Source organism: Platalea leucorodia (assembly GCF_965183815.1).
Source record: "Platalea leucorodia genome assembly, chromosome: 5".
Taxonomy (NCBI): domain Eukaryota; kingdom Metazoa; phylum Chordata; class Aves; order Pelecaniformes; family Threskiornithidae; genus Platalea; species Platalea leucorodia.
The window spans coordinates 83,048,371-83,065,654 of record NC_138827.1 but is presented as its reverse complement, the minus strand read 5'-3'; the positions used below and the strand labels follow the sequence as shown (position 1 = coordinate 83,065,654).

Here is a 17,284-nt window from a genome sequence, read left to right as displayed (position 1 = left end):
TCCCTACAAGGAAAAAAAAAACCCAAAAACAAAACATATTTGAGCTTTGTAGCTGAGTATGTTCTATGGAACTATTGTCAAGGTCCTAAACCATTCACTAATAGGGGCAGTTTCATAGCTGTGGTGGGGCAGTGTTGCCAAAGACGACTGTGTTCAGCCATCTGGTGACCACAGGTAGGAGAGATTGACACAAAGCTTGTCAATGGCTCTGACAGCTGAAAAAAACAGCCAGTCAGGAATGTGAGTCTTTATCCTGTCTATGAAGCAAGAAGAGAGATATTCCCCTTCAGGAAATTCCTGGAGAAGTGGGGTTTTTTTTCAGACTTTTTCATACATCATGATAATCCTTTCTAAAATGCAAAAGGGCACCAAAAATGAAATATGATTATTTCATATGTAAGGTGCCAGGCAATCCAGGAGACACATTAAATATGCAGGGCTCCACCTTGAGTTTCAGTTCTGCTCAGTAGAGGGGAGGGTCTCGAATCACAGTGGACATCTCACTGAACATTAATGACAGCCTATGCTCCAGTCTGGAGTGGCCCATGGTCTCATTCGTGGGACAAAGCATACATATTACAGCAAACCCTCTTATTTCCCCTAACACTGTTCCATGAAACCAGCAAAGACTCTTCTTCTGTGAGGTGATTTTCTGCTGGCTGACCACAGCCAGATTGGCATAGCCCATATGATACAATTGAGGTGGTGTATAAATTTAATAACCCTAGTGTTTACCTAGAGTGGCAAACAAAATTTAATGGATCCTTCCTAGAGCTCTATCCTAAATACCTTGCTGTGATACCACAGTATGAGTTTAGGGAAACATTAAGTCTCACTACACAGTCCACATAATAAATTTTTAATAGTTTTTTTTTGCGTTAGTATAATTTTTCTCTGCTCTTGGATCCATTTACGGAGATTCATGGTCCATTTTTGTCATTTCTAGCTAGAATGCAAGTGTCTACTAATGCTGCTGCTGAAAACTTAAGAGCACAGGTTCTGTTCCTGTCATCATTGCCTTCTGTTTGTACCTTCAGTCATTTTTGAGAGACTTATTTTCCCTTTTTGTTACTCTCCTTTTTAATTACTACTTCTTAACCCTCTTTTCCACATGTTCTCTTCCCCATATCCTCTTTCTTCCTGCTCCTAATTGTATTTTTCACATCCATTCAAAGTCATGGATTCCCAGTCATTGATTGGCATAGGATATACAAACTTGCATGTGTATTTATCAAACTTGGCTTTTCGGATTTTTTTGTTTGAAATGACCAGAATGACCATCTCCATATACCAGCCTTCCCTAGGCAAACAACTGTGTAACATCTAAGACATGGTACCAAAGGAGCCAAAATAAGCCTGGAAACATTATACCCAAAATCTACTTATTTTCATGAGATGCCAATTTCACTGAGACACTTTGTCGTCTTTATCTCAGAATTATTTTTAAATCTCCTTTCTATTTAAACTTTATGGGTGTTATATAGGGGATGCAAAGTCACAGTTTAAATGTAAGTCCAGCACTAAGTATGAGAAGGCACTGTCTCTCCATGAAATTGGGCAGCTTTGCGGCCCCTGCGGGAGAAGGCGGGCTGCCCAGCCCTGCAGTACCCCGACAGGACAGCAGATGGTGATCAAAGGGCCATTTAGGCCTTTTTTACACCAGGATGACACATACACACTTGTTGAAAAGGATTGTTACAGGCAATTATCTCACTGCATGTTGAGTTAAAGATCCATAGCTCTCTAAACAGGCAATACAGAATGTAAGGCAATATAATCTCCTCCAGGAAACAGTCAGTTCTTTTCTTTTTGTTTAGCTCTGTTAATTTTCTTGTGTCAGATAAAGTTCCTTGTTTACAGTAGGATGATTTCAGAAGAAAAAAAAATGAGACAGAGCAGCTCAGTGCACCTGGTTGGGCAGGTTGTTACACAGGCTATATCATCTAGCAGGTCATCTAGCATCTAGAAGGTGACTGATTATTTGTTTTTCAAGTGATACACAGACAATAAAAAGTACAGGAAAGAAGTGAACTGCCATCAAGAACCATGCAACCTTCAGTTGCCATAACTGAATCTATAGTAATACATATTTCAAGAGCACAGCAAACAAGACTTACCAAACAGAAGTCGAACATTGTAACGAGTGTATGAAACATGCATATGTACTCAGGTTTTTTCCTCCCACATAGTGAAATACAATAGTTAGATGGCACCTTTTGGCAGAAGTCAAGGGCAAACCCATTCTCATCTATATTATAGTTCACCTATGAGACAGTACTTCAACTGAGTCAGACTAAGACACAGAACCTGAAAGTGACCTGCCTTCAGGAAAGTTTCATCTTAATGTTTTTCATGATTCACCTGGAGTCATTAAAAGATCTGTACCTTGGGTTGTATTTGGAGTTGTACACTGTGGTTGTACACTGTATTTGGAGTTGATCGAAGTTTTCTGCACCATCATCTCAGCACCAGGTAATGGCTCCTATTAAGGACAGTGTACTGCACTCACTGGACAAAAAATCTGTGGGGAAGGTTGCAGAAGAGGTAAAACGGGAAGCAGAATTCTTACCAGCTGCACACTGAACCTGATGCTCTAGCAGTGACAATTCCAGTTGGCATGCCTTTTCAGAAAAATAGGACCAAGGTATTTTACAACTGGCTAACATACTCTGAATATAATAGTCTTCTAGGATGTTTCTCTCAACTCTTTAACTGTTGGTACAAGAAAAAAAGAATTAAAATTGAATTGTCAGGATTTGAACATTTTAATGAATTAGGAAGTTGCTGACTTTCGAAGGTAAAAAAGTAAAAAATCCCCAACAAATGCTTTCAAAAAAGTGAAACCCCCACATTTTTCTGTGTATTTCTTCATTACATATTTATTGTTATTATACTATTATATTATTATCCATTATATATCTAAAGAACATGGGAGGGAGGAGGGTGTATCTTGGGGTATGACTACAGGCCCACACCCTTTTCTTTCTTACATTGCACAGAAAATATTTTCTCCTGAACCTTGTCAACCATGCATTCAGAGGCTGGGCTGTGCAGCCCCTTTTATTTTCCTGTCCTTGCTACATGATAATCAGCCAAAAGAGCCCTGCATTCCCCTTCTGAGAATTAGTGCAACATATATAGGAAGAACATACGTGTAAACACATACATACATACAACATATGCATCATGTTACATACATACATGTGTACATATACATAACACACACAAATGTGCGCCTATGTATGTATACAACTCTATGGCTACACTTTGGAGAGCAAGAATGGCTTTCTGAAATGGCGGATTAGTTCAGGGTCTCTAAGTCTTTCCACAGCATGCTACGCCATGCTCACTGCCATGGCTGCCGATGGGTTTGTACCTCAGGAAAGAGAGCTATTGTAACTGTGCTGTAGCCCACACTGTCTACTCACATAAATTGGAATCGCTCCATTTGAAGTCAATGGAGCTGCATCAATTTGCGCAAGCAGAAGAGCTGGCCAAGTATGTACTAGTTACTTTACATTCTGAGAAGACAATGTTCATAATTGAAAGTAATACCAAATGCTCTTAGCAAATACTATGAATTATTCAGATTAAATATAGAGCCTTCAAATGACTCTATAAAATGTTCTAAACAGCTGTGCCTTGTAATTGGAACTGACTGGCAAACTGGAAAGTATTGAATGTAGTCTGAATTTTACTTGATATCTGAGTAAAATGAGTATAACACTAGCCATATTCTGGATCCTGGCTGGGGTTATACTTGGGTTGTGGTTTAACCCCAGCCAGCAACTGAGCACCACACAGCAGCTCGCTCACTCCCCCCATAGTGGGATGGGGGAGAGAATCGGAAGAGTAAAAGTGAGAAAACTCCTGAGTTGAGATAAAGACAGTTTAATAGGGAAAGCAAAAGCTGCGCATGCAAGCAAAGCGAAACAAGGAATTCATTCACTGCTTCCCATCGGCAGGCAGGTGTTCAGCCATCCCCAGGAAAGCAGGGCTCCATCACGCATAACGGTTACTCGGGAAGACAAACGCCATCAGTCCAAATGTCTCCCCCTTCCTCCTTCTTCCCCCAGCTTTATGTAGTGAGCATGCTGTCATACGGTATGGAATAGCCCTTTGGTCAGCTGGGGTCAGCTGTCCTGGCTGTGCCCCCTCCCAACGTCTTGTGCACCCCCAGCCTACTCACTGGTGGGGCGGTGTGAGACGCAGAAAAGGCCTTGACTCTGTGTAAGCACTGCTCAGCAGTAATGAAAACATCTCTGTGTTATCAGCACTGTTTCCAGCACAAGTCCAAAACAGCCGTATACTAGCTACTGTGAAGAAAATTACCTCTATCCCAGCCAAAACCAGCACATCTTGGTTTCCTACTAATGCTGTTTTCTCTTCAGGCCTTTTCTTCTTTGCCTCAGTAATCCTAAGTGAAGCAAAGCATGTAGCTCCACGTTTGAGGTGTGAGGATTGCCTGTTCATTGACATGCACAACTCACACAGCATGAATGAGGTAGATGATGAAAACAGGTGTTGGGGAATGAATAGTTTTGAATGGAACCAGTGGTCTTCTACTATTTATGTACACTTCAGTTCCTAGAATAAAGCAGATTTTGCTTTGCAACTTTAGCTTTATTTTGTAAAAGCTAAACAGGATTCATAGTGGAAACTGACTTGTAAACAACTGTATCTGTGGCTGTTTATCAAGAGCCTGTCTACTTAATTCAGAACAACTATGTCCCATCTTCAGAGGCTTGTATACATGGTTTATATGACAGATATTTGAAGACTAAGTTTCATTGTCTGAAGTGGTATTTTTGGGTATCATCTGAAGTGTGAGATTCTTATTCAAAAGAGAAAAGAAGAGCAGAAAGTGCTCCGCATTTTCTGAAAACCAGATCCTCTAAAACATTTGAAAGTGGGAAGCAAAACTTTGAGGATATTCATTCATCAGCTTAGAAAATCTTATCATAAAAGCTATTATTTCTTAGTTTCATAATAAGTTGTGTCCCAGTGTTGGCTCTTACATACCATATTCTATGTCTGCAGTATATATATATATATATATATATATACACACTTTTTATTCATATATAAGGCTAACCTTTAAACATATTTTTGTTAGCTTCAGCTTGATTCCTCAGGACAAGCCCTTTCACCTTGAACTGTGTTGAAGCTGTTACTGAAGAGCCTATACTGTAGGCTAGATTAAAAAGGAATGGGGCAAATAACTGTCTAGTGAATGTTTGTGGTGATGCTTATAACACAGATTGTGATTGTAGACAGCAATGCAGAATGGAAAAAGTTCTCTTTCTGGAGAAGAAAAGGCTTGGGAGGATCTTATCATTGTATATAAATATCTGAAGGGACGGTGCAAAGAAGATGGAGCCAGGCTCTTTTCATTGGTGCCCAGTGACAGAACAAGAGCCAACAGGCACAAACTGACACACAGAAGGTTCTGCCTGTGAACATAAGGAAACACTTTTTTACTATGAGGGTGACCGAGCACTGGCAGAGGTGGCCCAGAGAGGTTGTCGAGTCTCCATCCTTTTAGATATTCAAAAGCCACCTGGACATAGTCCTGGGCTACTGGCTGTAGGTGGCCCTCGCTGAACAGGGAGGTGGGTCAAGATGACCTCCAAAGTTCCCTTCCAACCCCAACCATTCTGTGATTCTGCGATGGTAGGTTTGATGTGCTCTGCACCATTTCTAATGAATGACTGCAATGTTACCTGTAACTAGCACAGGCCAGCAATTTGATGTTGTGTATGTTTTCAAGAGGTGTTTTTTGACACTCACAGCATCCTAGGACATTTTCCCCCAGGTCTTCAAAATACATGGGTGCTCAATCATAAAGCTTTCAGGTTAGACATTATTCCAGCAACTCAGTGTAAATGTCACACTCTGCTGAAGACATATTCCCATTCTTTGGCAAGAACACTGTGTAAGGCAAATAAATTAACAACATGAAAAACAATGAAGCAAAACTGATAGCAGCATGATACACTTATTTTTCATGTTTTATCCCCACAACTGCTTCCTACCGGCCAAGGTAAATGGTGGACAGTCTGGAAGATGTGTACTCTGATTGCCTTAGGAAACAAACAGACATAAGGGCAGATTAATAATGAAACAGCTAATGCATCCCTTGGGAAAGAGGTACCTTCTGTTATTTTATTTGACACATTTTCCTGAAATGTCCCTTATTCCAAATACTTCCAGAAGCTTCTGACTACAGACCTGTGGGCAGGGTGTGAACAACACATCGCATCACTTTATTACTTATACTGTCCACAAAGGGCCAATTTATCCGGCCAAACTTCCAGAGCTTATAGGATTTTCAAAAGTATAAATGAAAATAAAGGTGCAGAAATTTAAAGAGAACTTAATATATTGATATTTATGTGAGATTGATAGCATGATTTTTTGAAAATTGCTCTAGGTTCCCATTGACATATTCAGGTATCTAAAACCTTTAAGCATCTGGGATAAGAGCTTGATTTTTCTCTCTTTCACCACAATTTTGCAATGGTTTCTGTGGTGTTGTATCAATATAAGACACTGAGAGTTAAATCTCAGTAATTTCAACTGAATTGTATTCCTTATTTGTCATATAACCACATTACTGAGACTACTGTTGTGTGCAGCAAATGCACATAGGACCATATAATCAACATCTAATTAGCCCCACTTCATGTTGTATTTGCTTAATGTTAACTTTCTTAGAGATATAATTTTTTCCTTTAACCATTATAGCAGTTGAATTTTAATTACATTACCAACAAAAAGCTCATTAACGTCACATAATTGGCAGCGTTTCCAAAAAAACCTGAACTAATTGAGTATTTTCTGAAGAGTTCCCATCAAAGTATAATTTAACCATTACAAACAGCTTGGCAACTACATTTACATAAAGATGTGTCTGAGGAATGTTCTCATGTGTGGAAAATCAGATTTGATATTGCCATTAACAAAACGAAGGAAGCTGTTACATAGCAAATCACTTCCACATTTTAATGATTTTGGCTAAACCCCATGTTTTTGTCAAGAGGGTCAAATGAAACCCCTTGCTTTTCCACAAAGAAGCAGCAACCGATCTCTGACTGAGAGTTAGGAAGCAGCTTGCTTTGTGGGAAGGCTATTCCACAATCTTTTTGAGGTTATTTTGTACTCTCACCAGCTAATAACAGAGATGAGATACTGTGTTAGACAGACCATGGTTCTTATGCAGTAGGTCAACTCAGAATTTTTTAAACGCATGACCAGAGAATCATTTAATCTGCAATGGATCTCTTGCCAATTATCTTGTTCATATTCTTATGTTATGACAGGACTGATTTAATTACTAATCAAAAGAATACAAGTATACCAATAATTATTAGCCTCTAGCATTTTTAAAAGACTCCCCAAAATAGCTTCACTGGAAACAAGGCAAAGAAAGCCTGCATAATCCTTTGATCCTTCCCCTCCAGTCTGGGATGAATGAAATTGAGATAAATTTGAATGCTGAGGTGATGATTAGAGATTAAAAACAGGCTAATATGGCTCACATATTCTGAATACAGGCAGAAAAACCACTGAGATAAAATAGCTCTCATGAATGTCCTGCTTTCATATTTAAACCTGAACACTGCGAGTTTTGCAGAATCAAGGTTTCAAATAAGAGTTGAATAAAATTTGAACACAGCATTCAATATTCTCGATAATTACCCAAACTTCAGCTTTAAATATTGTGTGTTCCTATCCCTGCTTGGATTCTTTCCAAGAAATTGGAAATAAATTTTGAGAAACTGGTTCTTGTTAGGATGCTAATTAGGTACTTGCATTGCTTTCTTTGTCCTTTCCCATTTTACAGTTGTAGTTAACAAATGCAAGCATATTCATCTGGCAATGTGCCTTTGCAATGGACCACCTATCTTTGGATTGCAGAATGTAAGTTTAAGCAAGATGGCAATAAACGCACATGGCATTTTACATTCTGATTTTATTTTTTTCTGTCAAACAGGTGTTAAATGTGCCAAAACATGTATTAGCATAACATTTGCTAATATACAATGTCAAAAGTGGATGTAAACATCAAGTTTAAAACTTCAAAGTTCCTGTTATCAATTCACCTGAAAACTATATAACCTGGGCACTGTTATCATTGCATTCTTCCAGAGATGTTTCAGATGCCTTAGCATGCTCTGACTTATTCTGACAAAGAAAAACATTGTTTGAGGAAGTGGGTCATATGTGTGTAGAGATGTTTGCTGGAAAGGCCTGGAATTCCATGGTTCTGGTCGGTATACCACTGAAAAAGAAAAAAAAAAAAAAGCCATAAAATCCCTATGTTATGTTTTCAATTCTGCAATAGTTAAACAATACAAGAACTTTATTTTATTACCATATAGAAGAAAGTGGGTGCCTCATGAAAACACAGGGACTGGCTAATCTTTTTTCTTTTCATCAGTTTCCAGTATATTCATATTCTTGCTGAAAAAAAGTTTCTAAACCTTCTGTAATCTAGGAGTAACCATTACTGCCTCAGTACTGACAAGTCAGTTGTATTGAGTCAGGCAAAAGAGCTTTGAGATGCCCTTAGGGATGAAATGCCCTTGACCTGCTGCATGGCCTTGGCAATACGGGTCACAGTCTTGCTTAGGAATACTGGGCTCTAAGGAACAAGCTTTCAGCTAAATGTTGTGGAATTCTATTCAAAACATCCTGCATTGCAGCAGGGCCATGAACATTGTGAATGATGTACTGCAAATAAAATACACATATGAATTATGCTAACTCTTAGAAATAACTGACATTCCTCTGTAGCTGAACTAGAATGACTACAACTGCATACTGTATTCCAGATACTTGAGAAATAACCCAGGTTTGCTAAACATCACTGAAGGAGGCAGACAATGTGGAATACACAAAAGGGCCTACAAACCCCAAGTACAGGGGAATCCCTGTGTGATCCCTTTTTGGGGAGTTCATGGCCCTGGAAAAGTGGACTCAGGCAAAAGGCCAGTACGTTTGATAGGAGGCAAACACTTTGGTCATTAGCCCAAAGAAAAAAGGTTCAGAAGCAGAGCTTAGCATGTAATTCAAAACTACTTTCCCCCTGTTCATTTCTCATTTATATCCTCGAACCTCTTGCCTATGTGCTTCTCTCTTTGCCTGCACCTGCTACCCCAAGCAAGTTTTGCGGAGAACTTGTTTTTTTCCTGATCCTGGATGTACTCTTGAATTCTTTATACCCTTTTTGCTTGTTTCACCTTGTGCCTGTGGCAGGCATGTCCGGTTCAAGATAGAATCCATCAGAACCAGTGATGGTTTTGGCCCCAGAAGCCAGCTCCTTCATCTTCCTCTCTTTTACTAGCTCTGGGCAACTTTCATAAGGAGGCTGGATTCTCATTCTTCTCCCTGGCTCATTTTAAAAGCCTCTAAGTTATTCTTGACAAGAGAGAAATCCTGCTAGCATCCAAAGGGCAAGAAGGAAAAAAAAACCAAGAGCATGCAAATCCTTTGAGAAAGAAATTGTTTATGAAGAGTAACAAATGCACTAGCAATTGCCAGATTTTGAAGCATGTTCAGTTGAACTGGGTTCTTAAAAACATTGCCAAATGTCAGATAAGCTTATTGATAAAGCTATAAACCACTGTTCAAAATGAAAAATAGTCTGTTATTTACCATTGCCTGGAAATCCACCTGTGCATTAACCAGAGCTTTTGCAATTTGTGCTGAGTTCTGAAAATGTACATTATCTGAAAAAGGAAAAAAAGAGATTGGCTGTTGAAACGTGTAAATACCACAAAGCATAAAGTTATAGTGCATTAAGTTGTGTCCACTAATTATGAAGTGATACAGTTGACATTACTAAGAATGAGTAAGCATCTTATGATATGTCATATGGAAATCTACCAAAGATCTAAGTACTGACCCTAATCAAAGGCATAGAAAGATGCTTAATGTTTTTCAAACAAAGTGATTCTGGCTCTGTATTTGTACTGCCATTTGCAAACCTCACCATCTGCTGTTCCATGGATGAGAAGATACTCTACGTTTTGGAAATTCTTTGCTCTTGCCATCACAGTTGAATTCTGTTGAGAGGAAAAATGAACAGTTCAGCAGCTTCAATTTAAACCACTCAGTCACAGAGCTGAAAGGCTTTCATTACCTAGTAGAACAACAATCAAACAGTTGGACTGGCATAATAATGACAGCAGTGACTCCATATCAATCTGAGATTATAACAGAAGCCATATATATTTAGTGCCTTTTCTAAGGGCCAGTTCACAAAAAGCACAGCACTTGCCATGCATCATTCCCTGAAGACTATAATTCCTGGCTACCCAGACAGCGCTACCAGAGCAGTTTGGTATTGAGCATTTCTGTTCTTTGAGTTGGGATGGAGAATAGGTACTGAGAACATGATCCAAAATCTTTAATAGGAGTCTTTCCACTAAGTTCTTTGGGCGTTCAGGCCTCTCTGTATCCAGAGGTGGTATGTGTGCTGCTAGAGGAAGCTATAGACTTCCTATCAATGTGAAGAAAAGAAGAAAGGCAACCTATTCCAGGTAGGGGAAGCTGTTCTGACCGTTTAGTATGCTTATGATGTTGTTATCAGAGAGCTAAATTTGCATGAAGCAGTCTGCATACCACAGCTAACAGTACCAACCAAAACCTTATAAACATTTTAACCTCTCTCACATGAGTTCTTTCCTAGGCTAATGGTTTGCACTGGCAGAACTGTCTGACTTGTCCAAGTGAGAAAATAAGGATCCTTCAATTTAGCATATTTAGGATTGATAAATACAAAACCACACGTAACTATGGAGATATGAATTTCACAGCAGTAGCTTAGCTGCTACAGGACTGCCACTATGAGAGCTGGCGGGTCATTTTCTTTCTTCACAGTTCTACTTGTCCATGGAAGTGTGATTCAAGTTTAAGGCAGATCAATACAGAAAGAGAATTCTCACCTTGTAGTGCTCAAGATTATCGGACTCTACAGGAAGACCCATAAATCGTTCTGTGTAGATAGATGCTGCAATATTAAAGAAGAAAAAAGCTATAGATAAAGAATGCACAGATATTTTTGTGCCTCTAGTGACATATAGCAAATTAAATGTTGTTTATTTTAACTGTATCTGTTCTGCTTGGTTTCCTCATAATACACCAAATTTAAGAAAATCAACTATGAATGTTAATTAATAAATGTCCTCCAAACCGTTCTTGCAGAAATAGTGGTTTGATGCTCATCTGTGGAACCAACAGAAGGTTTTGTGGATAAAGGTAATTAACTGATACTGCTTTATGCTACTGGGTTGAACTCCAGAAGTCAGTTGAATGAGCCAGTGAGCCAATACAGGTGCACGCTGGAAAGATGACACAGACTATTTTTGACACCTTAAAAAGAGAAGCTGAGCAGAATTCCAACCTGGGATGTGTATGTGTGTATACAGTAAATATGGATATATATGTTCTCCTTTTCCTATTGAATGGATATATGCAGCAATTAGGGGAAGCAGGGAATGATACAGGCTTCCACTGAAAAAGTGGCACAATTGCTGTTCTGGTCTCTGTTCAGTTCCTTTTTCTAACTACAACAAAGACTGTTAACAGATTTGACAAAACAAATGTGAGTAACTGAACAGTATCTATCACCAAGAAATCAGTAGGAACAGCTATCTTTGAGCTGCCTGGGTATTTGTAATTTAACTAAGAGCTGTTATGAAAATTTGTGGAAAACTGACGCAGCAGCTGTCACTACCAGAACATTACTTTCTTTATGACCTTGCCTTGAAAGAGTAACTGACACATATTGAGCAGTCAAGCTGCAGTATTACAAGAATTTTATTTATTTAATCGAGTCAGGGCTTTCTGACAAAGAGGTGCTGGCATCTTTCCCTCCCATAAGAGAGGTGATGGCCATTGTAATCAGTGAGGAATTGGGATTCTACCTTGTTGTCCAGTTTGGTACACTACATTAGAATAATTTTGTTAAAAAGTAGAAATGAGAATCCTCCCAGGAAAGGAAAATGACTCAATGTACTCATGTTCCCATGGTTTATTATGTATCCTTTACATATGTTATCACTGAGTGCTAAAGATGCATACTATGTCTCCCAGATCAGCCAAGTAAGGCTTCTGAAGATAATTTGTAACAAACTAAGTACCAGAAAAATTTAAGTAGCATCTCTTTTATCAAAATCCTTTATCGTTCAATGAAAACAGAAAATGTGCAATATCTGTTGTCAACACAGTGTCAAACAACCATATTGGGCTTAAGTTTTCAATAAAATAGACTCTTTCTGAATGGCTGGCATTTCTACAGTATTCTGAGCCAAATTCTCCACTTTCTTCTACCAGTATAGCTACAACAAGTCCACAGAGGTCAGCAGAATTGCATTATAATGACTAAGTGGAAGATTCGGCTTGTCAATTACTGAGGAAGAAAAAGGAGATAAATTGCGAATTTTAATAAAACAGTCACAGATCTAATGCTTTTAACTATACATTGTCCCCGAATGCAATTTCCCTTGCCATCTTATAACTGTTCAGCTGTTATTAACTCTGACACAAAATGGAGGTGAGTGGGAGGATTTCAGATAAAAGATTATAGTCCAGACTCTAATCTGTGCATCTAAAAGAGGGTGGGACAGAATTTAGAAGCTCTAGGGGCCAGTACGTCCTCCGACATACTGATACTACTTAGAGACTCAAATATGTAGCATCCTGTAGCTTTGTCTCTAAAGCAGTTTACCCTAATGTTAACATGATCTGTTTGCCAAAACTTATGATTCATGACTTCCTCCCGTTTCCTTCCTTCCGTCCTTAGTGGAGGTACATTTGCCTGTTTGGATTTTACAATGTGTTTTTAGCAAGATTCTTTAACTCTCTCCTGAAAATTCAGCTACAGTAAAGATTGCAATGGTATGGGTCTAATCTACTTTAACTTAAAAACATCATTCAATTTTTAATGCTTGGACAAATGTTTATAACTCTTCTTTTATTGAAGAACTTTTGCAAAAATAGTGCTTTATGCCTGCATTCTGGAAATAATTTTGCGATCATGAGTGAAAACGTCTTAAAAAATCTTGATGCCAGTGAAAACATGAAGACTGTGCTTCCTGTGTCATACAAATGTTTTCCCCTTTGTTTGCAAAACACCATAAATACAAGGAATGTCTGTGCTAGCAGTCAGGGAACGAATCTTTCCCATTTAACCAAAAAATTTTCTCATAACCAAGACTTCTTAGCAAACGACCATATGCTAAGTAAATGTGTTCAAAGTGCTACATTTTTATCATTGAAAACATGCATGCCATGATTCTTTTTTACACTAAGGTTCCTTTACACCATGCCAAAAGCTTAACAGGTCTGCAAGTAAGTATGAGTATGTGCCTGCTTTATTCACACAGTAAGGCCCTGAGAGTATACTCCCAGAGCTGTTTCCTCTGAACAGTTTGGAGCCTAAGTCAATAAACATAAATAAAAATATGTCTCGTAACACAACAACACAGGAGATATGGCTGAGAAACATCTAAAGGGAGAAATATTTAATTTAAAAAAAAGTTATATCAGACACAGCTGACTGCCTCTTTTCCACTGCTTTGGGAAATAACTTTGCAGTCATTAGAGATACTGATTCCTGACAGAGATCATCTGCAGTATCTGAAGTTGAAGTGCGCTGTGATTCCATTACTGGCAGAAAAATAATTTCTGCTGTTTCTGAATTCAGTTATACTGTTTTAACAGGATTTTTAGGGACATTACTCCTGAGTATATAGCAGTTTATCAAGACGGCTTTACACACTTACTGTTACAGATATGCATATGGAATTATCTGGGTGTACCTTCTATGTGACAAAGTCTGTTCCAAACTGCCAGTTGCAGTCAGTTATTTTCAGCAAGGAAAACATTAAACTTAAGGTCTTAAGAGTTTTATGTCTAGGTAATTGCAGTGTCTTTAAGTTTCATATTGCCAGTCTCCTGCAATGATTTCATTTAGAAAGTCATTAAATGCTACATCTTGCTTTCCCAGTCAGTATTTATGACAAGTTTCCATACCGTAATATTCCCAGCTGGAAACAGGAGCTACAGCCATTCCACATTTAAATACTCCACTGCCAGATCCAAGTGCCAAAGAAGTTACGTACCCACCATAGGACTAGGGAAAAATCACAGACAGTTTAAAATTATTGGTGAAGTATCATTTTGTTTTCTGAATCAAACTCATACAAATTAGTTCCAAAGTAAATATTTGAATGCATGGAGGACAAAGCAACAAAAGCTTTTTTTTTTTTTAATTTATTTATTTCAAATGGAACTGATGTAATTTCTTGTGAGAGAGACTAGACAATTTTATTGACTCACTTCTTTTTTGCTACTTCTTCAATGCTTATCACAGCATACTGCTCTTATTACCACTTAGAATCACAGAAAAATTTAAGTTGGTAGGGTTCTTCAAGGTAATCCAGTGCAACCTCTATCTCAAAACAGGGCTAACTTCAGATTTAAATGAGGTCAATCAGAGTCACATCCATATTACACAGCCTCTCTACTCAATCTGTTTTAATGCTGATCACTGTTGTAAAAATTTTTTTCCTAAAACCTAAACAGAACTTCCCTTGTGGCAATTTGTGTTGGTTGCCTCTCATCCTTTCAGTGTGCACCTCCCAGAAGAGTTATAGGTTTTTCCCTCCCTTAACAAACTACCTAGCTTTTGCTAATGATTCGCATATTGAACCAACCCCATCATCAGCACTAATCGGCTCAGCTACTTGAGAACTTGAGGTTGGAGCAATTCCTCCCTACTGCCTGCCACTGTTCCTGTTATTTTCTGGCCTGATTCCTCAAACTGGGACCCAGCAAGAAAGAATAAGTTCATAGCTGGAAGTTAGGTAAAGTAGTAAGTAAGCCTGCATATCAGAATAGATCTGTGCAACTGTGCGGGGCTAGTTGCTGAGACAGGAAAATACTGTAAATAAAAAGCATTTGGTTTGGCTGTCCATAGGATGTGGAACTGGGGTTGGAAAATACTTGCATAAGGTCCTTGGGAAATAATGGGTTACTGTTTACTTTGGAATGGAGGGAGGGATAAAAATATGGGGTGTGTCATGAAGAATTCTGAAGATTATCAACCTCATCAGTAGCATATGAAAGACTAAGAGAAATGAGCAAAATTATTAAATATTTTTTTGTACAAAAGTAAGTTTGTCCCTTCCTCCTCTTGACATTCCAGCTTGAAATGACAGTGAGGGATATGCTAATGGACACAGTAATTTGTACAATTTTTCCAGCTCATTTGATTGGCTCATTTGATCTTTTAAAAAATCAGTCCACAAGGCTAAAAAGTAAAGGATTAGGATCAGGCAGATGATAAATCTATGCACTGTAAAAAGCAGAGAGTAGAGAGTTCAAAACTGGAATTGTTTTCGTGGTTATTTAAGAGCTTTTGCCATCCAGAAGAGTTTGGTGAGTCTGAAAGTAAGATGAGCTACATAGTTCATGCATACCTACCAAGCTGCAGGCTATAAATAAGGAGACACCTTTCAACTCCTTTTAAAGGTTATGGACCAGCAAATGGTATAATAAATAGGAAAAAAAAGGAAAAGACTGACAGGTTTGGCAATAGTGCTGTTATTTGAATATTATATCCACTACTGGGATACAATGCTTTAGATGTGTGAAATCTCTTAATTGGTTCTGGAAACACTGTGGTGAAATAAAATATGATGTGATTAAAAAAATAAAATATTTTCATGTGGCCTTAACTTACTTAATGTCACTTTAGAATTAGTCACTTGTAAGTGTCTGTGTCACTTAATTTCACCATATGGTACCCCATTTTATCCTGGTGTTATAGCAGTGTCTGACCAAAGTAATTTAAATATTAGTTAGTAGAAGCTTCATAGAAAGGTTTTAGCAACCCTGCTCATGTGCTATCTAAGATCAGGCAACTTCTATAGTTACAGTTGAACTGAATCTTAAAAGATCCACCCTCTAGTGTGTTTCTGGGCAAGCCTCTTACAATGAAACTGGGCCAGTGATAACAAACAAACAAAACAAGCAAAAAAATAAACAAACCAAGCAGTGACAGATCAGAAGAATTCTCCTGGCAAAGACAGGCAGTTAAAGAGAATGAAATAAAAGGTCTTTCTGAATGATCATTGGAGAAAAATGAACATGTATAAAGAGAAAAATATTGGAAAATATTAAAGAGCAGCTAACATACCAGTTTATTCTGTAAGCTTTTTTAGTTAGTGCTGCCTGTTACTGCTGTATAGCTGATAGTGATTTACTCAGAGAAGGATTAAGGGTGGCTAACGTAGGTCTGGCCTCCAGCCCCCTTTGGCATTCCTTACAGTACTGTCCCTAATCCATGAGACCTTCAGGTGTTGCTTATTAGCTTGTTCTCCTGCATAGTATAATTCTGTTATGCTGAAGCTGCTGAAGCTGGGTAGGAGGCAGGGCTCCAGTTCTGTCTATGAATTCTTGATCCAGCCATTCATGATGAACATGAGCAATTGAGTCAGATGGCCTAAACACACTCAAAATCTCTATAAAGGGGCTGTATGGCATTTGTGCTACCACTGGAGTTGACTTCAGCTCTCCCATAACACCACTAATAGGTCTGCATCTCATTTCCCTGAATGGTCCTACTTTGAAAATGACAGCACAGGAAAAAGAACCCCAACTATTCCAATAATTTATTTTTCTCCTACTAGAATGCAGTGCTATCCTAAAATTTGTACTTGAGGTATGCTACTCTATTTCTCAGTGCCTAAGGGTAGTGGAATCTGGCCATTTAATAACAAAGACTTGCAATACATCTGACTATAAAAGGTTCTGGAAGTGTTACAAAGCAAAGTACATGAAAAAATCAAAGATGAAAAACAGACTGGCTAATTATTTGGAATGACTCCTATACTGTTCAATTTTTCCACTTGGTGAAGTTGTCAATGTTGTACATCCCTCAGACCCAGATTCATCCCTACTGACCATTTCAAAGCCATCCAAGTATACAGCGATTCAGAATGATGCAAGGGTCACGTTTTCTGATAGGTATTCATAGGACTTTTCTCATTATTTTAATCTCAGATCAGAATGGATAATACTTGAATTTTGACACCATGCCAGTAAGTCCCTAAGTTAAAAGTAAAGCCAATTAAAATGTCTCAGTTTTGCTTAACCTCAAGTCCAAACAATGTATTAGACATAAGCTTTTCAAAATTCCCTCTTGAGCTGCCAAAGATCCCTTTTTGGGGGCTTGCACTGTTGCAATTGCATGTATATATGCACCAACAGG

General features: G+C 38.4%; 1 protein-coding gene across 1 annotated transcript in view; it reads right to left on the bottom strand.

Moving 5' to 3' along the window:
* Nucleotides 1-8,013: 8,013 nt before the first annotated feature.
* The window catches only part of FAP (fibroblast activation protein alpha), a gene marked incomplete at its 5' end in the record, with an annotated part of 42,714 nt that continues 33,443 nt past the window's right edge, over nt 8,014-17,284 (bottom strand). Inside the window, 5 exons of the mRNA XM_082311469.1 lie at nt 8,014-8,284; nt 9,661-9,734; nt 9,998-10,070; nt 10,953-11,017; nt 14,044-14,143. Of these exons, the coding sequence (XP_082167595.1) occupies nt 8,183-8,284; nt 9,661-9,734; nt 9,998-10,070; nt 10,953-11,017; nt 14,044-14,143 (414 nt within the window). The 3' untranslated portion in view covers nt 8,014-8,182. The remainder of the gene's footprint in view (nt 8,285-9,660; nt 9,735-9,997; nt 10,071-10,952; nt 11,018-14,043; nt 14,144-17,284) is intronic.